Source organism: Carlito syrichta, unplaced genomic scaffold (genome assembly GCF_000164805.1).
Source record: "Carlito syrichta isolate Samal-C Ts95f unplaced genomic scaffold, Tarsius_syrichta-2.0.1 Scaffold304646, whole genome shotgun sequence".
Lineage (NCBI taxonomy): Eukaryota > Metazoa > Chordata > Mammalia > Primates > Tarsiidae > Carlito > Carlito syrichta.
The window spans coordinates 470414-496259 of record NW_007248742.1 but is presented as its reverse complement, the minus strand read 5'-3'; the positions used below and the strand labels follow the sequence as shown (position 1 = coordinate 496259).

The following is a 25846-nucleotide window of genomic DNA, read 5'->3' as shown; positions in this document are numbered from 1 at the left end:
AGGCAATCCACTCACCTCAGCCTCTCAAATTGCGGGATTATAGGCTGAGCCACCGAGCCTGGCACTTCTTAGATTAAAAAAAAAAAAAAAGTAGAGTTGGATGAGATTCACATACTGAGACTGCCCAAGAACTGAAAGCTGTAACTAAGTTATATTTTTATTGTATCTTTTTTTTTTTGGTTTTTTTTTTTGAGTTGCAGTCTCACTGTCACCCAGACTGGAGTGCAGTGGCCGCTCCCGGCCACCGCAGCCTCCACCTGCTGGGCTCCGGCGATCCTTCCACCTCAGCCTTCCAAGTAGCCGGAATCAAAGGCATGTGCTACCTCGCCCGGCTGATTTTTTGATTTATTGTAGAGATGAGGTGTCGATGCCCAGGCGGGTCTCGAACCCGCGGGCTCAGGCAATCCACTCACCTCAGCCTCCCAAAGGCACAGGATTACAGGCTGAGCCACCAAGCCCAGCTGTATCATTTTTTTTTTTTAAATCCTCATGATCTGCTTTGAAAACAGTCGACATCTATTAATTATGCACTGTTTGCTTGACACGGATGGATAAGGAGGAGAGGCCCACAACATGCTACAACCAGCCAAGTAAGTATTAAGTGATTTTTCCTTTCCCGGAATAGCCAGTTGATACTGAAGAAAATGAAATGTCTTAGAATTATGGGACTGAGATTTGTAAACTTAAAGAGTACTGGAGTATAGTACATCAGAGAATATGCTTGATTATATACTACACAGAACGCTTGGAAATAGGAGGCTACCAAGATGAAATTCTCCACTAAGTTTACTTAGGGCTCTGCTAAACCTTATTTCCCTTGAAGTATTTTTCTTTTTCTTAAGAATACTCTAATCACAAAAATGCTATTGCATGAGTAAGAACAGACTTTTGAGACTCGAGGGGATGCCAATGCTCTTAACCTTCCCTAGAAGTCATCTTTTATAATTTTGTCATTTTCAGTTTAGAAGTAACATTAAGAAAAACATCTAATCCAACTCATTCAGAACTCAAAAACAAGCAAGCAAGAGAATATTAAATCAAATGCACACCACTTCAATGAGGCATGAAATTAGTTTGGAAAAAGTTGTTATCACAATAGGAAACAAAACTGGATTGAATAGTTCATAAAATCAAGTTAAATTAATTAGATGTGATGGTTATCAAAAGTCTAAGACTTCATCTGAAGCAATTAGTTGGTAGAAACAAATATATTCTATATAATTATATTTAAGGTGAATTAGTTAATAAGCACTTACTATTACAATGAAGTGAACAGAAAAATACTGACATATTAGTCCATTTTAAGAAAAGTGTAATGAAAGGTTCAATGAACACATTCCAGATAAAATAATTGTATCAAAAAGGAGAAAGTGACAGAAATTCTATTTGCTATGAAAAACTTCAGAAGATTTTTTTGTTTAATGTCAAAAAAAATCTAGAGATTTGTGTGAAAACACAGACATTAAGAACTACTTAATAAATACAAATCAAAATAATTAGGGGAGAATAAATAACCATGGTATGAGCTGTTATGTCACTTCCAATGAACAAACACTATTAGAGATCTCAAAGTATAATCACCTTGGGAATGGAAAATAAGAATTTTTTCCTCTGGGGGGGACCGCCAGAGGGAAGACATCATGGAATTGTCAAACAAGTTCCTCTGGATGGCAGGGGAAAATAATTTTAACCTTATTTTCTGTTTTAACCATTAATAATTCTGACAATACCTCAAGAGTATTACAATTTCAGAAGTACTTACCATGCCCAGATATCTTAGTTTCAGTGACAGAAAGTAACACAGGAATGTTCACACAGGAGTAAGTAATTCCATCCACAATTTATTGAATTGCAAATCAGATTAGTTAAACATTATGATGGTTAAGTAGAGAATAAATCTCCGAAAAATATCTTGTCCGTTCTTGGATGTCAAAGTGTATACCAATATTACTTGACTGTTTAAATTATTAGAAGAATATGAAGTACCTGTCACGATTTTGACAATAAAAATATTTTTAAAAAGACCATATTTGGTAATAAATTAGATTTATACAGTTGATAATTTCAAAATAAATAAAACCTGAGTTATAAATGCCTCCTACCCCCACCCTGCCCCAGCACACATACCTTATTTCTCATTTTCATGTACACCAGTGTGTCTCAAACTTTTATGAACATGCATATCCCTTGAGCGTCCTGTTAAAATGCAGTTTATGACTCAGTATGTTGTGGGGCCTGAGACACTAAGTTTCTAACAAGCTACAGATAAAGCAGATACTGTTGGTCCTTGGACTACCTTTCTGAGCTGCAAGGTGGTCCATTATACAGTTAGGATAATTTCTGTCCTAATGACCGTGCAGTTTTATAGATTCAAGGCTGTAATATTTTGGAATCAAACATAAGAAATAACTGAAAATTATCACAAAAAATAAATCTTGAAAGAAAATAATGTTTTAGTTAAGTGAAAGCTTAAAGTATACCAAGTTGGCAGTATTTCTATCTGTCTGACAGTAACATCTTTGAAACATTACAATATAAATCAGGACACCAAGTTCTGGTAACTTTGAAAAATTAAGTTACTATAGCTTGAGGTTCCCCTTTAGTTAATTCAAGTCCAGAAAATTCAAGCCAGTACACTGCAAAACCACTATTAAAAATTTTAATGGAAAGCTGTCCATTTAAATTCCTTGTAAACTTGCTTTAAGCTATTCCATCTCCTCCTCCTCTTTCAACAAACAAATGCTGCTTTTTCTTCTGTCTTGTAGCTAAACAGCGTGTAACACCCAATGCCCCTCCCTTTAAAAATCTAACAAAATTGTCTCCGACCAAAGGACCCAATGCAAAAAGGTTGGCTTCTTTAACACACTCATAGGTATATGTATCTATTTCTACAGGATTACCCTTACATGTGATTGGCTGGCTTGACTTATGGCCTAGGTAACACCCTTGTTCCTTCAGAAAAGACAGATTAGGATGAGAACCTATCAATACTACTGCTGCAGAGAGTTTAAATATTTTCTTCAATCCAGAGATGCTTTGAAGAATGCATTTCATGTCCGATTTAAAGGAAAGCACATGGTGCTCAGGAAAACTGGTATAATCAGATAAAAGATCGGAGTCTGCAGAATACGACTGAGTACACATCATATGATACACTTTATGATACTCAGGATAAAGCTTTTTGGGCAGCTGTTTGAAAATTAAGCTTGGATCAGTTACTCGTCTGCGAAATACATGCATCACAGGTATGTTGTTGTTGTAAGCACACAGTACTGCATCAGCTGCTGTAAGCCCAGAACCTACAATTAACACTGGATCCACTTTGCCACGCAACTTTCCTTTGCTTATAGCAGTTCCAAATTCAGGCATTGAATGAAACACAAAAGGAAAATCTTCCCCTTCAATTTCTAGATGGGCAGGAGAATCCAATGTTCCAGTTGCTAGAGCTACATTCTCAGCAAAGAGACAGAAGGGAACATGAGAACCATCCGCTATTCGCTGATAACCCCTAATTTCCCAGTTTCTCTTGATAAATTGTGACTTCTCTATCTGTAAATGTTTTGTTGAAATATCTCTGTGTTCACTATCATCATCATCTTGATCTCTGTAGAGTCTTGATACTGAAGTTATGTAAGTATTCTCTCTGAAATTTTTCTGAAGACCCATGACTTTTACATAATGTTTATAGTAGCGAGCTATTTCCTCTGGCATAACTCGATCCCCTTTTAGGTTCCTGTAAGAGAAAAAGTATACATTTTGAGGATAGTACTTTTAGTTTCTATGATTATGACTTCTCAATCTAGTAAGCTTTTATAGCTTTTTTATTCCTCTGGACTGTCTTAGTTATAAATTATCCCAACACTTTACCAAAAACAAAACAAAACAAAACTTTTTATTTTTTGATAAGACTGTATTTAATGCATTTGTTTCCCAAATGTCATACATAGTGTCTGCTTAAATTAGCTATTTGATAAACTTTCATTAAGTTAATGAGGGGATTAAAATGTGGATATCTGAAAACTAGTCTACTTTATATCTCAAAATTATAACTATCAACTAAATTATTTAGATTATAATTATTGAGATTTACAGGTTTAACTATAATACATGTTTCTTAAAGATTATGTATGCCATTTGACACGATTTTTAATAAGTTGCTTTCTATTTTCCTAATAACTGAAAATAATTCAGATCTGTCTTCTGCTGAATAACGTCATCTGAAGTCTAAGTAAATAAGAGATGGCATTTCATTCTATGTGTATTCTTAATCATAAAGAGCTCTTAAAACACAATCTGCACTTTATTTTTAAAAATCCATTAGCATATCTGTTGTTTCCATTTGAATTTTAAAGCAATGAGCAGTAATGTCCCTAACCCCCTTCCTCCAATCAGAGATAAGAAGCAAATTATTTGACATAATTCATTATACAGATACTCCTCATATTACAACGGGGTTAGTACTAATAGATCCATTAAAATTTGAAATTATCATTAAGTCAAAAATGCATTTAATACACCTAGCCTACTAAACATTATAGCCTAGCCTAACCTACCTGAAACAAGCTCAGAATACTTAGATTAGTCTACAGTTGGGCAAAATCATCCAACACAAAGCCTATTTTAAAATAAAGCGTTGAATATCTCATGATTTACTAAATACTGTACTGAAAGTAGAAAACAGAATGGTCGTATTGGCACCTGGAGTATGGTTTGTACTGAATGCCTATCATTTCTGTACCACTGTAAAGTCGAAAAATCTTAAGTCGAACCATTGTAAGTAGGGGCTTGTCTGTAACTTGTAATTGGAGGCTTATAAAAATTTTTATTTTTAAAATGTAGTGATTATAACTAAGACTTAGAATAAATTAACTGTCAATTTTTACAGAAACCTTACATAGTAGTTACTACTTCAGTCATGCACTGCATAATGACATTTTGGTCAATAAAGGACAGTATATCTTATGGGTCCCATAAGTCCCATAAGTTTATAATGAAGCTGAAAAAAATCCTATTGCCCAGTTACATCAAAGCTGTCCTACAGTTGTAGAACAATTACTTTTAAAAAATAAATTTAGTGTAGCCTAAGTATACAGAATTATAAAGTCCAGTAAGCAATGTCCTAGGCCTTTATATTCACTCACCACTCTCACTGACTTGCCCACAGCAACTTCCAGCCCTGCAAGTTCCATTCACCTAATAGGTGTAGCATTTAAATCTTTTATACTGTATTTTTACTATATCTTTTCTATGCTTAGATACACAAATACCATTGTTATAACTGTCTACAGTATTCAGTACAGTCACATGCTACACAGGTTTGAAGCCTAGGAGCAACACGTTATAACACATAGCCCAGGAGTGTAGCAGGTTATACCATCAAGGTTTGTGTAAGTACACTCTGTGATGTTTGCACAACAAAATCACCTACCAACGCAATTCTCAGAATGCATCCCCATCATTAAGTGATGCATGACTGTATTATCTCTATTCTATAGACTAGGAAATTGACAGCTTCATTTAAGTTATTTGCCCAGGGTCACAACATTCGAAGTTATAATGAGGATTCAAACCCTGCCAATCTCTGGAGGCCTGAGAGACCGCTCTTAACACTATTCAAAGATAGCAACTAAAGTTAATATTTATCATAAGACCCATTTCCACATAGTACTTCAAAACACAATATGCATACTTACCTGTTTTACAAAGGGAATAACATGTTGAGCAATTTTACTTGCTTACTTATGAAAGTCAAGAACTTAAACAATTTTCCTGATTTTACAACTTTAAGTCCCAAACCCATATATAAATCCCTTTTAAAAAAACTAAAATGAATTTTTTGAAAGGTTTAATCTTAATTACCCATGATGATCTAAATTGGGTCTCTTTGAATCTCCTCAAATAAAGAAAAATTTCTGTATATTGACATGGTTTCTACCTAGCAGGAAGTCAAAATACTCAAATGTTACAGCCCTATTCTAACAAGGTTAAGTAACTTCCTGCTTAACTTATTGTTTTTGTGAGTAGTCAAATTAAGGTAGATTCTCTGTGTTAGTAATTCCTATCTATTATTTACTATCCTTGAAAATAATTGGGTTTTTCATATTTCTCTTTTTAAACTTTGGGTTCTTTTCCCAAAAAGTAAATAAACTTGTAAGTATTATAAGTAAATAAATTTATATATATTCTTCCATAAGATTTCTTCTCAGTTCTACTTTATTATTTTTTTATTAAATATTTACTTTTGCACTCAAATAGCCAGCCATATCCCAGACTCTACCATATCCCAGACTCTAGTTTATCCCATCATTCTAAATTCTCATTTCTAAATTACATACTCTTTACCCTGAAAGTCAAATACTTTAGGTACGTACATGAGATATGCATATATAAATTTTCTATCAACTCATAGAAATAAGTAGAGAGAAACATGGAAAAGAATACGTGGGTGTATTAGAAAGTAACTAAACAGAGAATTATTTAACAGGAGAGTATAAATCCATAATTTGACAAGACAATCAATTTGCAGATAATTCCTTATTTCAATGCTTAGTTTTATAACATCTTTAAATAGAAAATAGTTGACTATAATCATTGCTTCAAGGAGGCATTTTTTATTTGAAAGACATGTATATTCAAATCCTTCATCCATGAGTGAATCACAAATTTAAAAAAATTTTCTCAGTCTCTTTCTCAATGTACACCAAAAAATTTTAATGCGGTTTAACTTTTACCTTCGTTTGCTTGACACCCAATCCTTAAATTTAAGTCCAGGTAGTTCCATCCAATTTCCAAAGCTGATTGTCAACATGGAGCCTTCCATATTCTGTTAGAATAAAAAAAAAAAGTACAGTCAAAAAACACAATTAAGTAGCAACAATTTTTGTTGTTGTTGTTTGTTTTGTTTTAGCCAAACCCATCTCATTTACAATACTTATGACTCTGGATAAGGCATACTCTAGCAGTCTATATGGTTGTGCAAATTACCTCTCAAACTTTATTCCAATAAACTTTATACACTTTCCTTTATTTGGTATTATCTATCTGGATTTCTTCTTTCCTACAGTTATGCATTTATAAAACAAATTTACAATATTACCCAATGCCTACAAAATGCTGACTGCTTTAGTCTATGATCAACACGATAATTCAGATGTACAATATCATGTTAGGGAACAAATCAAGATTTTCACTTTTTAAACAAAAGAAAAACTGTTCGTTAATTTCTAAAACATAAGCTGTCTTTCCATTTTAATATTATTAGCACGTTTTTCAAAATTATGGCAATAAAGCTTCCCCCCGACTCCATCAATTATAGTTCTAAAGTCTAGGCTGAGATAGATACAGCAGGATCTTTTCCTAAGAAAAACAGGTAGTGGTTGCCTAAGAAACAGGCTCCTGCTGAGACTAATGCTGCCACCAAGCTCCCTTGACCTACTTATTTCTGTTTTGCTTGATGCAAAGCAAGAAAAGGCCAAGGTCAAGGCTCTACTATTCCAGTGGTCTCAATGATCTCTTTCAACCAACCCTTTTAGGCAATGGCTTCTTTTCTCATAATTTCTTGCCCTGTATCTATATAAACCAGTTTGAAAATGGGACAAATTATTAATGTAATTATCATCACTGGCTAACATTCAGAGTACCTACTATGTGCTAGGCACAACAAAATATCATTTGTGACAGTATAGATCACCACAGGGAGAGAATACAGCAAGCTGCTACAGCTTTGAGGGAAGTTGGCCTTGACATGAGAATTATAACAAAAAAGACAGAAAACCAGAATCATCATAAAAGGAGCTATTAAAAATTTATTATATCTCAGAGGTTATCTGGATCCATAAGAGTCATACCTGGAACTCTAAAACCTTAAAACACTACTCTTCTACTTTCTGACAACAATCTCTTGACATTATTCTCACTGCACCAGCTCTTCCAGTTGGTTGAGAGCCACAGTCCCTTGATCTCTTCATTTTTCCCCTAAACTGTCTTTCTTTTTTTCTCTATGCAACCTACAATTCATGAATGCCTGCTGTCATAGATACTGTAGTATTAAGGGATGCAAACTGGACAGAAGTACTGTTGGAGCTTACAGAAAGTTACCTATTTCTTCAAGCACACAAATGGACTCCAAGGAATGTGCCATTAGAAAGTGTGATTATTCCAAGCAAAATAAAAATTCTTATGATAGCTTAATAAAGAGAAAGAACATGAATGTCCTTCAAGAAATTAAAAGAAATTCAGCCCTTGCCCACTCTACCCCTCTTGTTCAACATTGTGCTGGAAGTCCTAGCTAGGGCAATTAGACAAGAGCTGTATAATTTTTTTTTCTGGGGGTGTGACAGTTCAAGTATAAGAAAAGATAAAGTGAACAGTTAGATGAATTGCTTTGTAGTTAATCTCATGTAATGGAAGGACAACGGGTCAAGGGAATTAAGGAGAACAGTTAAATCAATGTACTATAAAACCTAAGCTGGATAGGTAAGAAGGTGAAGACCAGAGCCTGAAGCGCACACTCAGTGTTTGAAGATCACGTATAGTGTAAGTAACTGGGTGATGCAGCTGGAAGAATAGAAAATTGTGATCAGAAAGGAAGGTATTTGAGATCTTATGTTTTCACAAGTTGAGTAGTTATGAAAGATAAGATCTACAGTGGAGCCACTGGAGTTAGTAGTTAATGAGAAATAAAGAAGAAGATTAAAGGACTAAGCTGTTAAAGCAGTGATCCCCAATCTTTTTGGAATCAGGGACTGGTTTCATGGAAGACAATTTTTCCATGGATCAAGTGCAGGGGAAGAGGATAGCTTTAGGATAATTCAAACACATAACATTTATTGTGCTTGAATTACTGTGTACTTTATTTCTATCATTACATTGCAATATATAATAAAATAATTATATAACTTACCATAAAAAAAAAAAAAGAAGCAAGGACAGAAGTGGTAAATAAAATAATGGGAGGGCCATACATTGTCTAAAATAAGTGTCGGACTCTGACTTAAAGCCTGACACTAGACGCAGCTGTACAACTGAAGTACATCAACTCACTGGCCACTCACTGATAGGGTTTTTATGAGTCTGCAAGCAACTTATTTATTATGGTTTCTGTGCAGTCAAATCTCACTGCTAATGTTAATCTATATCTGCAGCTGCTCCCCAGTGCTAGTATCACTGCCTCAGCTCCACCTCAGATCATGAGGCATTAGATTCTTATAAAGAGCACACAACCTAGATTCCTTGCTTGCACAGTTCACAATAGGGTTCATGCTTCTATGAGAATCTAATGCTGCCACTGATGTGACAGAAGGCAGAACTCAGGCGGTAATGTGAGCAATGGGGGAAGGCTGCCTGCCACTTACCTCCTGTTGTGTGGCCTGGTTCCTAACAGGCCATGGACTGGTGCTGGTCCATGGCCCAGGGGTTGGGGGCCCCTGGTTTAAGATGTCAGTTCTGTGTCATGCATGTGGAGGCAAAGTTATGCAAGATTATAATAAAATTGGAAATGTAATGGAAAATCATGAGTTAGGTGCCACAGTTTTAGTAATTGATGGAGACGGTCTGGAATGGCAGAAAAGCTAGAAAATCACATGTACTGTTCAAAGGAACAGGGGTTTTTACACAAGCGCAAAGGGAATAAAGAGAACACCAACCTCACTAGCCAACTTGGGAATAGACGTAGCATCTGCCTGAAATGATTAAGGAAGTAGGAAAGCTTATTTATCACTAACTGGGTTCAAGAGAGCATATAAAATTTGGAAGGGAAGAGAGTGGTGGGAAACTGAGAACAAGAGGAGAAGGGAACTATATGGAGATGAGTATATGAGAGTGGGCAGATGACTTAAGGAGCTTACATCTTGAATAACCACTAAGGTTAACCAGGATGTATGTAAAGCATGGCAGGGAAGATGGCCATATAAACAGACAGTACTACAGACAAGTACAGTTAAGATTAAAGGTAAGGTACAACACACAATTTAGGATCAGATACTTATGTCTGGGAAAGTCAGGAACCTTCACAGAAGTGATGCTTGACAAGTGGATCACAGCTCAAATATTATTTATTTATATCCCTATTCTAGTGAATGCATGCCTGAAAAAAAACCCAGGAATTTTTAGGTATTTCAAGCTTTACCAATGACTCAAATGTGTTTTTGTAATCAAAGTATATCTATATTTTAACATGTCTACATATAACAGGAAAAAATGAAGTAACAAGGAGATCAATTATTGCCTGCACATTCTTCTAAGAAGAAAAATTTAAGTACAATAAAACCTCAGGAATTTAGCTGAGGCAGTCTAAATGCCCTCCTCACCCCCAAACGCATTATGGCTACTGCAAAAAAATAGTTTTATTCAGGAAGTTACTCATCAATAGAGCAAATTTAAACACTTAAACTGGGTGTGACAAAATCATTTTTTACCTTGTATTGGGGGTTTCACAGTTATAGGCATTTGTCACAACTCATTACATTACATAGTTTAAATAGATGTAGCTTATTGGAAATAAATTATGCTTAAACAAAGTTGATATTAAAAAGTTAAAAAAACACACAAGTTAAAAGACACAGATAATTTGGTAGCCGCTACTCATTATCATTAAGAGAATTAAGATTTAAAAAGGAATCAGTGGTATATTTAATCTAGGACGGTCCCGATATTCTGAAACAGTCATTTGATAAATATAAACAACCCTTTTTAGATATATAATATTGCACAAATGCTAGCTGAAATTTGTACTAAAAGTTCAATATGTAATATATTAAGGTTCCAGGAGGTCTATAATTCATAATATAGCAAACTAAATTATTTAACATCTATTACATCAAATGAACATTCACTTTACACTAGAGACTGCGTTAACTGCTAAGGACACAGGAGTGAAGAATAAGTATTAGTTACTGGCACCCTAATGAAATGCACTGGTTCTCTGGCTTAACCTCTGCTGAGAACTGAATTGTGACCCCCGGGAAATTTTTATATTGAGGTCCTAACCCCTCAGGATGGTATTTGGAGATGGGACTTTTGGGAGGCAATTAGGGCTAGATGAAGTCATGAGGGTAGGTCCCTCATAATGGAATTAGTGGCTTCATAAGTAGAGAAAGAGAAACTGTTCTCTCTCTGTCATATGAGGACACAGTGAGAAGGCAACTATCTGAAAGTCAGGAAGATGGGCCTCACCAGGAACTGAATTGGCTGGCACCTTGATCTTAGACTCTCCTGCCTCCAAACAATAAATGTTTGTTGTTTAAGCCACCCAGTCTACGATATTGTTACAGTCACCAAGCAGATTAATACAATCTCTTTTACAAAATATTTTTCACTTACGATTCTGAAAATGTGGGAAAATTATGAATACTGGCTTGAAAGGCTGTGTGAGATCTTGCAAATTCTAAAGTGAATAAGTGAATTTTAATTTTATTATGTAAAACAGCCCTAAAGTATTTTTCTATATGAGTTTTAAAAGAGAGTAGAGAAATGGTTATCCTGAGATTGTATCAATAATCAAATCTGACTTGACTTACTGCTACTAGTAATTAACCCATACTTAACTAACTGAACAGCATTAAAAGTCTTCTCATATAAAAATGTGATAAACATCATATATAACAGTATTATCATAATGCTAAAAAATCAAGTTGGTCTTACCAACATATAATTAACATACACAAAAATGCTAAAAAAATACTCACATGCCAAGCCCCACCAGGTGGACCTTTACCAAGAACTAAGTGAGGAATATAATGATGTTGTTCTAATTTCCAGTGCAAAACAGATGGGTAATCATAACCAAAGTCGGCATCTGGATGAAGAAGTGTGTCAAAAAGTACTGCAACTGGATTGGACGATCGGCCCTCAAGGCCCTCAGACAAGTATTCTAAATCCTGAATTTTTAAAAAAAGGAAGACAGCTTGAAAACCAGAACAGTTTTTATAACAACAGTGAAGGCCATTACTCTCATTCAGCATTTTCCAGATAGTGCGATACAGAACACTGATGTTACTTGAGATCTTAATAGATTATTTGGTCAAATAAATAGAGGGAAGGCTGGATTTTAACATATCTAGCCAGATCCTAAAACTGTAAAACTTGAAGATGGCTTTAATATACTAATATCTATGGTGATGTTCCAATAATAAAAAGTAGCACTTCCCAAACTTATTTGAGCATAGAGCATCTATTAAAACTCCATCAGGAAATAACTTGGGAAATTCTGCTCTAATAAATTTAAGAAAATAAATAAAAGTAATCCTGCCAACTATATTTATGAACCTAAAATAAAGATGATATAAGGTTATTGTTTAGAATAAAAGATTTTCAACTAAGAAATAATGCTTACATAAATAAAAACTAAATACTATTTCAGCATTAAAAAACTGTAAAAAGTGACATGTAAGAAATGATACCTGATCAACAATGGAAAGATGTCTTGCTTCTTCTAATTTAGCATGCAAGATTGTATTCGGGTGTACTGCTTCTGATGATAAGTATGGTCTGTAGCCTGATAACATGTAAGAAAGGCATATTCCTGAAGGTCCATTTCCTATTTTAAAAAATAAAAATAGAAAGTGGAAAGGGATAGGTCATACATCTTAATACACTTGTTTCTTGGCTTTTCTCCTACTTTGAACATGGCTCTTCTCCCTTAACAACTCTTCCATCTCTAATTCTTAAAACCAGCTGTTTCACAAGACTCTGACATTTGCCTTTTTGCCTATTTTCTTTTCTTTGAGTCTCACTCTGTCACCCAGGTCGGAGTGCAGTGTCACACTCACAGCCACCCCAGCGTCAACCTGCTGGGCTCTGGCGATCCTTCCGTCTCAGTCTTCCACGAAGCCGGAACTACCACACTCAACTAATTTTTGATTTATTGTAGAGACGAGGTCTCACCAAGTTGCCTGGGCGGATCTTGAACCTGAGGGCTCAGGCGATCTACTTGCCTCAGCCTCCCAAAGTGCTAGGATTATATGCCGAGCCACTGAGCCCAGCCTTTTCGCCTGCTTTCATTTGGGATTCTCATCCACTCAAGTCTTCAATTATATTTGCTACTAATCCCCCAAACTAGTTCTCTAGGTTGACTTCCTTCTCAAAATGATATCCCATATTTCCATACTAATTTTTCACTCTACCTGACTGATCCACTAATAACTTAAACACAATGTGCTCAAAAGAAAACCCATGAGTCCCTTCATTTAATGGTGCCCTTTCCTTCAAACACCATCACATCTCAAAGTATGGCACTAGCAAACCTCTAAGTTAATTAAGTTCTGGTTCTAAAGCTATTTTGCCCCCTATTTCCAGTCAGTTGTCTTTGCTATTCTCACTCTTGGACTTTCACCTAGAAGACAAGTCTACTATTTCTCCTTCCTAAGATTCACTCACTCTCAAACCATTTCACATACTATATTCTGGTAAGTTTTGGTAAGACACAGTCATGTTACCACTCTATTCTAAAGGCCCTCAACTGCTTGTTTTGACATCTTTACAATATTGAGTCTTCCTGTTCATGAATATGGCATATCTTTTCATTTATGCAGATCTTCTCTGATGTTTTTTATCAGACTTTTGTGGTTTCCCTCATATAGATCTTATATATGACTTATACCTAAATATAATTTTTTGGTGCAAATGTAAGCAATTTTTTAAATTTCAAATTCAACTAGTTCATTGCTGCTATATAGGAAAGCAACTGACTTTCATATATGTTTGTAAACGACATGATTATCCAAGTAGAAAGTCCCAAAGGACTGACCAAAAACAAACAAACAAAAAAACTCCTGGATCACAGACCTAAATGTAATATACAATATTATAAAACTTTCAGAAGGTAACTTAGGAGAAAATCTAGGTAACCTTATGTTTGGTAATGAATTTTCAGAGACAACACCAAAAGCAGAATACATAAAAGAAAAAAAAACTATTAGTAGGACATCATTAAAATTTAAGACTTCTGTTCTACAAAAGATAATGCTAGGAGAAGGAAAAAACAAGTTATATACTAGAAAAAAATACATAGGACTTATACTCTAAATATACATACAACTCTTAAAACTCAGAATAAGAAAACAAATAACCCAATTAAAAAGTAAGGAAAAGACCTGATCAGACACTTCACCAAAGACAATAAACAGTTGGCAAATAAGCATATGAAAAGAAGCTAAACATCATACATCATTATGAAACTGCAAGTTAAAACAATGCGATACCAGCAATACCAGGACACACCTATTGGAATAGCTAAAATCCAAAATATAGATCACATGATCACAGCTTACCACAGTCTTGACCTCCTGAGCTCAGGTGATCTTCCAACCTCAGCCTCCTGAGTAGCTGGTGCTTACCACCACCTCTCACTGATTTTCTATTTTTTGTAGATACAACATCTTGCATTGTTTCCCAGGATAGTCTCAAAACTCCTGAACACAAGCAATCCTCCTGCCTTGCCCTCCCAATATTCTGGGATTACAGACGTGAGCCACAATGCTTGTCCAGTGACCACACCAAATTCTGACGAGGATGAGGAACAACAGGAGCGTTCATTCATTGCTACTGGGAATGCAAAATTACCTAGTCATATTGGAAGACAGTTTGGTAGTTTCTTACAACATAAAACATAGTCTTACCATATGATCCAGCAGTCACACTCCTAGGTATTTGCTCAAATAAGTTGAAAATTTATGTTCATGCAAAAACCTGCATACGAGTTTCTATAACAACTTTATTCATCATTGTCAAAAACTGGAACAACCAAGATGTCCTTCAAAAGGTGAATGAATAAACTGTACTACAGCTATAGAGTAGGATATTATTCAGTGATAATACAAAATGAGCTATCAAACCACAAAAGGACATAAAAGAACCACAAAGTGCATATGCTAAGATGTCTACAAAGCTGTATACTGTACAACTCTAATTATGTAACGTTCTGGAAAACACAACATTATAACGACAGTAGAAAAGTGGTTGCTAGGGGTTGCAGGCTGAGGGAAGGTATGAATAAGTGGAACACAGATTTTTAGGGCAGTGAAACTACTTTGTATGAAACTATAATGGTGGATACACAACAGTATACATTCAGCAAAACCTACAGAACTGTGTATCACAGAGAGTGAACCCTAATGTGAATTATAGTTTTTAGTTAATAATATACCAATACTGTTTAATCAATTGTAACAATGTACCACACCAATTGAAGATGTTAATTTTAATACTAAGGGAAACAAAGTAGGGAACAGAAGAAGTATAAGAGAGAACTCTGTACTTTCTGCTACATTTTTCTGTATGCCTAAACTGTTATGAGAAACAAAATCTATTAATTAAAATAAGTGCTAAATGGGGGAGTTAGCATCTGAGGCAAAGAGCCAAATTCCTGAAAACAAAAAAGATACAATATATTCAAAAGAAAACAGGCAAAGAATACAAACAGGCAATTCACAGAGAAATATACAGTGGCAGGGAGAATCTGTCCTTATCCCCAAAGATGTCTCGGGTCCTAACTCCTGGAACCTGCAAATGTTATCCTATACAGCAAAAGGACTTACAGATGTTTTTAATGACGGTGAGATAAAGAATAGCCTCGCTTATCCAGATGAACACAATTTAATCACAAGTCCTTAAAATAGAGAACTTTTCCCAGTTGTGGAGTGAGGGCAACATGACTATGTTATGTATGAAGAAAGAAATATCATCATGAGTTTTGAAGATACATAAAGGAGCCAGGAACAAAGGAATGTGAACAGCCTCTAAAAACTGAAAAAGATAAGAAAACAGATTCTTTCCTAGAGCCTCCAGAAAGTAACACAGTGCGGCCAACACCTTTCTTTTAGCCCATTAAGACCCATGTTGAATTTCTGACCTACAGAACAGTAGGATAATACAGTTATGTTGTCTAAAGCTTGTGGTAGTTTGTTACAATAGCAACAGAAAACCAGTACATATATTAAGGAAATAGTTCTTTATCTACGCTGTCCCTATATATTAGGTTGGTTACTCATGGGCTAGCTAAGGCAAAACAGGGATACATTTTTGGGGGAGGGATGAGGTGGGCAGGTGCAAATGAAGGCAGTTTTTCCTTTTCCAAACCTCTCAAAACCTAGCTAGACAAGAAAATAGGTTCCTCTACTCATTCTAAGACATTCAGGATGGAAAGCCAGGGTTGGACACAGGGAAAATGAAACAATATATGAGCCCTCTGATCTATCTAGATCTCTATTATACCATATTCCCTAAAGCAGAACTATATAGAAGAGCAACCTTGTTGTCCTCCTCCTTTTCCTCCTTTATAGTATCTCTCATATGCTAGAGTACACAAATGTTATCCCCTTTCTGCTAACTTTGAAACAAGCTATCAAAGAAACTCAGGAAGTTGTATGCCATATCAAATTTCCTATGCTCTGTAATTCTCTCCTTTGGCTTAGTTTAACACTGTAGTTTATATATTAGATAGAAAATATACATGACAAGTAATTAAATGCATGCAATACAACTTATAATTCTAAATTAGGTTTTATTAATAGTTTAATCTGTAATATTTCATACGCCTATCTGTTGAAGTGGTACAAAGGAAATATCATAGTAATGTTATGGTTAAGGTAATTATAAACATTACCTTAGATTACTATAATGTCATTGTTAATTGAGCTTTGGTTACTAACTTGCACAAGTAACCCAACCTCTTGAGTCGGTTTTTCTGTATCTGCCCTACCAATATCAGAAGGCTATAGCGTTCTAAGGTATTACCTAAAAATATACATCGAATACTCTAGAAAGAGCTCTAACAATATTGGTTATTATAATTACCATGACACTGTCATATAGCTAACACAACTGATAGGTAATGTTTTAAAATAATACTATAAGTTCTTCAAGGAAAAGATAATACATTCTAACAGACTCTAACATCAGATAAACCAGTTACTTTCTCCAAAGATGTGGTTTATTAGTTATTTTAGCATATCAAATAATCTAAGAATACTTTTCAGTACAATCTTAAGAGGCTGTACTATCTCACTGTATATTTATAAAAGTGGTAAGAGTCATAACTGTAATTTTAAGAGATAAAATACAGTAACTTACCTATTATTACCACTGGCAAAGTCACAGATGAATCTTCAAGTAAAGAACTCTCTTCAACTAATGGCATTGCTTTAACTTTTCGTCCCAAATTATCACCAAAATATTGTACTAGGGAATTAAAAATCTCTCCTTCAGTTTCAGTGTCACTATAGTTTCTTTTTTTAAAAAAAAGGAAAACAAAAGATACAATCAATATAGTGTTTATAAAAGTCGGTCTTTACTCAGAGGTTACTTAGGCCATAAAATATTAAATAGTTCATAAAAGGAGAAAAGGACATCTTTCCGATTGATGTATTCAAATTAGTGTCTTAGCTACATGTCAACCAATATCACCTTGAAGGCCAAACATCCTATTGCTTATTGCTCTATTAATATCTTGCAGGCAAGTCCCTACTAAATAAGAAGCTCTCTTTAATCACCAAAGACACAGTATTGTATTGAGGATTTAATAATTCTTTGAGATCTCAGGAATGGCCAGCTTCTCATTTATTAAAAGGCAAGTACATTAAAGACAATATATAGTCACATATTTTATGAAAAGCTTACTGTACTTATATAAATTGTGCATTTTGGTTTTTTTTTTTTTTTTTGAGTTGGAGTCTCACTCTGTCGCCCAGACTGGAGTGCAGTGGCTGCTCCCGGCCACCGCAGTCTCACTCTGTCGCCCAGACTGGAGTGCAGTGGCTGCTCCCGGCCACCGCAGCCTCGACCTGCTGGGCTCCGGCGATCCTTCCGCCTCAGCCTTCCGAGTAGCCGGAATTACAGGCGCGCGCCACCACACCCGGCTGATTTTTTGATTTATTGTAGAGATGAGGTCTCGCTGCCCAGGCGGGTCTCGAACCCGCAGGCTCAGACAATCCACTCACCTCAGCCTCCCAAAGGCGCGGGATTACAGGCTGAACCACCGAGGCCGGCAAATTGTGCATTTTAGTAAAGGAAATGAGATTTATAGATTTTTATTTTTATTCTCAAAACATATTAAAATAAGGAAAGTTCTTTTTTTTTTTTTTTTTTGAGTAAGAGTCTCACTTTGTTGCCCAGGCTGCAGTGCAGCAGCATGCTCACAGCAACTGCAGCCTCAACCTGCTGGGCTCTGGAAATGCTTCCATTTCAGCCGTCCAAGTAGCTGGAATTGCAAGCGTGAGCCACCATCCCAGCTATTTATTTATTTATTGTAGCGACGCGGTCTCGCCAAATTGCCCAGGCTGGCCTCAAACCCCTGGGCTCAGGCAACCCTTCTGCCTCAGCCTCCCAAAGTACTGGGATTACAGGCATGAGCCATCACGCCCAGCCTGAAATAAGGGAAGATCTTAATGTTGATTTCCAATCTTTCTACCCAATTGCTTTTCTGGAAACTAATTTTAGCATTCTGACATGTTCATACAATAAATGGCATATCCACTGAACAAGATTAGTGTTCTTCATTATACTATAGATTACTTCAGAACAGAATCCCCCAAAATTAATTTTTACCTTCATTAAGTCAGCAACAGTTACAATGTCTGGAAGTATTAAACTGAGTACCTACTAGTGGATGTGTCTATTACTATATATTCCCAAATGATAAAAAAAAAAAATGAAGTGGATCAGTTATTTCACAAGACTAAAGCCACCTCACTGATCCCAGAGGAGGTTGGTAAATAGAATTAAACAGAGATAGAGATATCTCCTTCCTTGTAACTTTAAGAGTTGCAGTTTAACCTAGAATAGAAAGAGTTCCTCAAGATACACCAAGAGCTTTCATGAACCAAAGAAAGTAACCTTTATCCCAAATATTTGGACTCCTCTTGCATGACCCCTTGTGACCAAATAGATACCCATCAGGCAGCTAAGGGAAATCCCTCCTCACATTGCAAGCCTACTCCTGGGAGGAAGTGTCTTATGCTCAATCCATCCCTTTCTGAATCATTCCAACTTCTGCTTCTGATCAGATCGATGCTATCTGCTGTCTTGCCTGTGTCTGCTTCTGCCTCTGGGCAACTGAATTCAACAAGAGTGTTTTATACTCTGGCCTGTCCCTGATATTTCTTGAAAGTTTATGCAAAGGATAGGTTCTCATCTCCCTTTGGAGGTTTCTGATCAAAGTTAATTGGGCCCGATTAATGTAATTGCTACTGTAAAGGCCAACATTCTTTTTCAGGAGATGCAGACATCATCTTCAGTCTCTCCTAGATATCCCTACCTCAAATATTATTGGTTCTAAATGCATAACCTGGGAAATAATTAATAAAAATGATAATCTAAGTTTTTGATAACTACAAAGAGGTTTTCTTCTTCAAAATTTAAATAGTTAACATTTAAATAAGGGCAGGGGAGAATATGCAATGTGTCAAAAGTCAACTTAAGAGTGCATATTTTTAGTAGACAGATTAAATATTACCTGATATCCTGTACATTGCAAAAAGCAAATTTAGGATTTTCTGAAAATGACTGTAAATAAAGATTTTTTCTTTAGCAGCTACTACCATACTTGATTTTATAAACACAATCCAATATTCTAAAATGCATTGTCCAGTTTCCTAAGTCTACAAATAAATGCCATGAAATACTTAATATTCAAATTCCTTCAGGACAAACCATAGAAGAGGAGTGTAGATTTAAAGAAATTCCAAATCACTTCCACTTAAAGATACTACCAATTTTTGTATGTCATTATTTGGAGGCATTTGATATTCTAAGTCAAGATGTCTCAAGCCTTGGAATTTTATCACAGCTATCAATTCTAAACACTGACTATATCTTTTTATAAGCAATATTGATTCTAAATATTGATTATGTCTTTTTACGACATTGTACTTGTTCTCTCAGTTTATACTTAAAGGGGAAAAAAGAGTATGCTCTCTGTTGGGCTTCTGTTAAGAAGACAATTAGCATTTAAGAGCACAAAAAGCATGAGTAAGACAACAGGTTATTTGATCTGGGTCTAGAACAAGGTAAATACAAGGTAAATAGAAGGAGCCTTGGGAAGAAAATTTTAAATGACTTGAATTAGACTTTAATAAGATATAATTCACATATAAAATTCATCCTTTGGAAGTATACAACTCTGGTTTCCAGTATATTGCTTTGTGACCAACACCATTAACTCCAGAAAATTTTTATCACTTCAAAAATATACACATCCATTAGCAGTCACTCTCTATGTTCCCCTCTCTCCAGTCACTAACAATCACTAACTTAATTTCAATCCTAGTGGATTTGTCTATTTTGGACATTTCACATGATTAAAACCTTTCATATGTGGCCTTTGTGTCTGGCTCCTCCACTTAACATATGCATGTTTTCAAGGTTCACTCACTTTGTATAAGTACTTAACTACTTTTGGTACCTGAATAATCTTCCATTGTGTGGACAGACCACATTTTGTTTATTCATTCATCAGCTGATGAACATATTGGTTGTTTCTACTCTTTGGCTATTACGAACAATGCTGCTATGAACATTCATGTGTAAGTTTTTGTGTGGACAAATGTTTTCATTTCTCTAGGATACATTCCTAGGAGTGGAATGGCTTGGCCATAAACTGCATGTAACATCTTGAAAAATTGCCAAATTGTTTTCCAAAATGGCTGCACCATTTTGCATTCCCAATATATGAAAATTCTAATTTCTCCAACATCTTTGTCAACACTTATTATTATCCTTTATTTTAGCCATCCTAGTATGTGTATCATAGAAGCAGCATCTCAATGCAGTTTTAATGTGCATCTCCTTAATGACTATTAGTCACTAACCCTTAATGTTAGGCATCTTTTCAAGTGCTTACCTGCTATTTGTGTATGTCTGCTTTCCTTAATGTCTATTCAAATCCTTTGTTCATTTTTAAAAATTTGGCTATTTGGTTTTTTTTTTATTATTGAGCTTTAAAAGTTCTCTGTATTTTCTGGAAACAAGTCCCTTTCAGATATACGGTTTGAAATATTCTCTTCCATTCTGTGAACTGTCTTTTCACTTTCTTGATGATGTTCTTTGAATCACATAAGTTTTAAATTTTAATCAAGTCTCATTTGTCTTGTTGGTAGGCTTTTGATGTCACATGTCCATGGTCATTTGTTTTGTTGCTAGGTTTTTTATATCTATCCACTGCCAGATCTATGGTCACAATGATTTATTCCAAAACTTTAAGAGTTTCGTAATTTTAGTTCTTAACTTTAGGTATTTGATCTATTTCAATTTTTATATATGGTGTGAGCTAAGTGTACAACTTCATTCTTTTGTTTGAAGTTATCCAGCTGTCCTAGCAACATGTTGAAGAGACTATTCTTTCCCTAATGTCCCAGGACCCTCATCAAAAATCAGTTCACCATAAATACAAGGATTTCTGGACTCTCAATTCGATTCCATTGATCTATATGTTGATCTTCATGTCAGCACTACAGTGTATTGACTACTGTTTCTTTGCAGTAAATTTTGAAATCAGGAAGTGTGAGTCCTCTAATTTTGTTCATCTTATTTAAGACTGTCTTGTCTATTTTAGGTTCCCTGCAATGCCATATGAAATGTGTGTCAATTTGTGCAAAAACAGGCACCAACAATTTTTATAGCACTGCATTCAATCTATAGATCAATTCTAGGAGTATTATCATCTTAATAATATTAAGTTTTCAAACCATGAACATAAAATTCCTTACCATTCATTTAGATCTTTATTTTTTTCAACAACACTTCATAGCTTTTAGTGTATAAGCACTGAATCTTTCTATTAAATTTATTCCTAAGTATTCCATTTTTTGATGTTATTATAAAGGTCTTATTTTGTTAATTTCATTTTCAGCCTGTTCTATGTTAACATATAAAAATACAATTCATTTTTTTATGATGATTTTGTATCTTGCTGAATTTATTTATTAGGTCTAGTAGTTTAGGTGTGTGTGTCCCTCAGGCAATCTGACTTTGGTCTGTCCCAAGACTTGAGAAAGAAGAGTCAAAATTTTAGCTTATCTAAATTTTCTACATATTAGTATATCTAAACTTACACAGTATAGGTAATTTGTTCTGATTTTTTTTTTTTTTTTGAGTTGGAGTCTCACTCTGTCGCCCAGACTGGAGTGAGGTAGCCGGGAGTGGCCACTGCAGCCTCGACCTGCTGGGCTCCGGCAATCCTTCCACCTCAGCCTTCCAAGTAGCCACAATTACAGGCATGTAATACCACGCCCCGCTGATTTTCTGATTTATTGTAGAGATGAGGTCTCGCTGCCCAGGCGGGTCTTGAACCCGCAGGCTCAGGCAATCCACTCACCTCAGCCTCCCAAAGGCATGGGATTACAGGCTGAGCCACCGAGCCTGGCTTGTTCTGATTTTTAAGTAGTCATTGGTGAATCAGTTTGTATGACAAACTATTTGCAATTAACTTGCCTGTTATGTAATAAATTTAATAGTGGTTTAACATAGAGATATGAAAAACAAGCAAGGGAAGGAAACCAATAACAAATGCATGGTTCACTGGTTTTACATAAAGCAACAATGAAACAAAAGCCTACTAGGAACTATTTTTCTAAAAAATTTAGAGCCTAGCTGAGCTCGGTGGCTCAGCCTGTAATCACACTTTGGGAGGCTGAGGTGAGTGGACTGCCCAAGCCCGCAGGTTCGAGACCCGCCTGGGCAACTGGGCGAGACCTCATCTCTACAATAAATCAAAAAATTAGCTGGGTGTGGTAGCGCGCACCTATAGTTCCAGCTACTTGGAAGGTTGAGGTGGAAGGATCGCAGGAGCCCAGCAGGTCGAGGCTGCAGTGGCCGGGAGCGGCCACTGCACTCCAGTCTGGGCGAAAGAGTGAGACTCCAACTCAAAAAAAAAAAAAAATTCAGAGCCTAAGTTATAAATTTAGTATTGTTATACATGTTTTATAGCATAAGCATACTATATCACAGGACTATAAACAGTGTTAATCTCCACTTAAGATTTCCAATTTGATGAACATTTGTTCTATTTAAGAATTTACTTTGAGTAATAAAAATCTACTTTTTCTTATGTAGAGTACTAACTAAATTGGAAATATGTACACTTGCATTGCATTTAGGAAAAAGTAAAGAACAGCATATAACACATATGCAAAAATACACTATTGTTGGACATCAAGACAAAATATTATTCGACATTTAAGATGCTTTTAGAGCCCTTCCAATTTTTGTGTTTGAAACATTACAGTTTAAAGTTTCAGAACAAATGTAAAAGAATGATGTAGACATACTACCTGAATAACAGAAAGACCTTTTCCATATCATAGCAATACTTCTTAAAATGGCAACTCAAACTAAAATGAAATGCTTTACTATTTGAGTTTATATAAGTCTTTAGAAGCGTAATGCTAAATTTTACCAAATTTATACCACCACATGAAAAGCAGGTTCTAAAGGCACAAATGAAGTCAGCCACAATCTTCATCTTCCAGAACAGGAAGTATGAGGTTTTCTACTTTGAAAAGACAGTGGGCAGTTCTGTGACAATACCTAACCACTCAGACATGCAACAAGCCCCAAGATGTAGTTGTTGCCACAACCTGTTTTAAAATATGTGTTACTATTGATGCTCAAAGAATAAATAGCATTAGGAAATTAGAATCATGTTCTTTAAGGAACTGGCAAACTTGCTTCTTTTTATTTTTAGATTTTAGAACAGAACTGCATCTTACATTTCAACCACAAAAAACAACTTTTTTGGGGGAGGGGGATAGAAGGACACCTCTGTAGAATAGAAGATGTAATCAATCCCTCTAGTTGTTCCCCTCCCACCCAACAGAACTGTTTTTGCAATGAAAGTGTGTTTTGTTAATCTATGTTTATCTTTTGTCTAGCAGGCTGGTTTTTTTTCTGTCCCTCAAGACTAAGAGATAGCAAAAGCTTTGTTTTCACTCCCTACTCCAAATTTCTGTGCACAGCAGTAAGCATACAGTATTTACTATCTAGGATTGGTCAAAAGGATAAGGATCACACACTGTATACCAAAAGGTGTCAAATGGCTTTTAGACAGTATTTTCTGAAAGGCATGTTAGTTTCTCAGAGGCTTTAGTTTAATAAGTTATCACTAGGGGAACCTATTTTCTAAAGCTTTCCAAAGTGAATCTGAAACTCTCAAGCCACTGTCTCTTAGTACAGTAGTTAACAAACTCATCTGCCTAAATGTTAAAATCAAGTAATTTTATGACATAAAACAATGTTTTAAAACTATCCAGAATCTAAAGACTCATACAAAACTCAATGAGAAGCTGGACAAGCCTGGATTATTGCTACAACAAGAGTTCTGAACTTTCTCTGTGCCTTTCACCCCTTATACAATTTGGTAAAGCCTCTGGATCTCTTCTCTGAAGGTTCTCAAATACATACAGAGATTTACAGAGGATTTACAGGCAAACCAATTTAATTAAAAGGCAGTTACTTTTAAAAAATGACATATATGAATATGTGCTTCTCCACTGCACTCACAAATTCAGCGGTGTCATAATTACCATAATTGTGAATAAACGATAAGCACAAACAGAATTTCTAGATATCTGCAACCTGTAATGGTGATAAGAAAATATTCGTGATTTCCACTGATGACAGTCACAAATACTACTGTGATTTGTTGCTTATATCCATAATTGAAGGAAATGCTAGTTTTTAAAGTTTCGTGAAAATAATATAGCTTCTTTCCCACCTAGTTAGTTCACGGACAACCTAAGTTCTATCTATGACTCCCAATTTAAGAACTCTTGATCAGAGTTTCGTATTTTACCAGAAAAGAAGTCTTACACATCATTATTCTGGAACATTCGTATTTACAAAGCAAGGTCGTCAAGTCTTTGGTCATCTTAGCATTTCTTCACCCTACGATTAAAGCCAGCTTCTAGTATCTTTAGTCTTACCTCCTACAATTGATGTATCGGCCAAGAGTGCTAGACCTAGAAAACATGATTTTTAAATTGTATGATCTTTATCCCCCCTAAAAACGTTCCCCATCATTTGAGTGTAAAATCGCTACATTTCTCAAATGTCTACAACGTACATGGCTTTCAACGACTAACATCTTAACGAGGCACCTACTGGTAGCTAGATGACGACACTAAAATGTAGTTCCTTACCTTCCTTCAACCCACCAAATTATGTTATTAGAATCCGTTTTTAAGTTTTTTTTTGTTTTTTTTTTTAAAGAATGAAGGTCCTTCGTGGAGCCCTCCACTAAAACTTTGTGCTACTTGGAACTCTCCCTTCGCCGAAACCGACTCAGCCCGGGCCTAGCCGGTCCTGAAGTCCCGTGACCGGCCCAGACCAGGGCGAGGAAATAGGGACAACCTCATAGGGTCCTCGTAACAAGGCCCCCCGCACCCCCCGCAAGGGCGGCCGAGGCGGTGGGAGTCGGCGGCCCCGGCGCTCGCCCTCACGCCGGCCCGGACCCGGTCGCGGGGCCCGACGGCGCGCCATCCATCCCCCGCCCGCTCCCCTCCCGTCCTCGGCGGGGAAGTCACCTGAAATGACCGGCCAGGGAGCAGCGGCAGCACCACACGGGCATGGGGCGCTGCGCGAGGGGCGCCCGAGCGCGGCCGCCACGGCCGCCTCTCCCGGCCGGGCTGCCCGCGAGGGGCGCCCGCCCGCCCGGAGTAGCGGGCGTCCGCCGGGCGCCCCCGACCCGCGCCTCGCCTTTGCCGCGGCTGCCGGGCTCGGAGGCGCCGGAGCCCGCCTCCGGAGAGCGGCTTCCGCTCCTTGCCCGCGGGGAGCCGGGCACCAGCGGCGGGTGAGCTCAGGGCGCCGCGATGGGGGTGGAGCGGGGCGGGGACGCTGCGACGACGGCGGCGGCGGCGCG

The 25846-nt window shown here is 36.5% G+C and overlaps 1 protein-coding gene across 1 annotated transcript; it reads right to left on the bottom strand.

Moving 5' to 3' along the window:
• Positions 1-1821: 1821 nt before the first annotated feature.
• On the bottom strand, positions 1822-25809 carry OSGIN2 (oxidative stress induced growth inhibitor family member 2). The gene is made up of 6 exons (XM_008060556.2): positions 25512-25809; positions 17068-17222; positions 12399-12535; positions 11685-11876; positions 6732-6823; positions 1822-3733 (listed from the first exon to the last, which is right to left on the bottom strand). The coding sequence occupies exons 1-6, from the start codon at positions 25553-25555 to the stop codon at positions 2701-2703; spliced, it is 1653 nt and encodes a 550-aa protein (XP_008058747.2). The 5' UTR covers positions 25556-25809; the 3' UTR covers positions 1822-2700.
• Between the last annotated feature and the right edge of the window lie 37 nt (positions 25810-25846).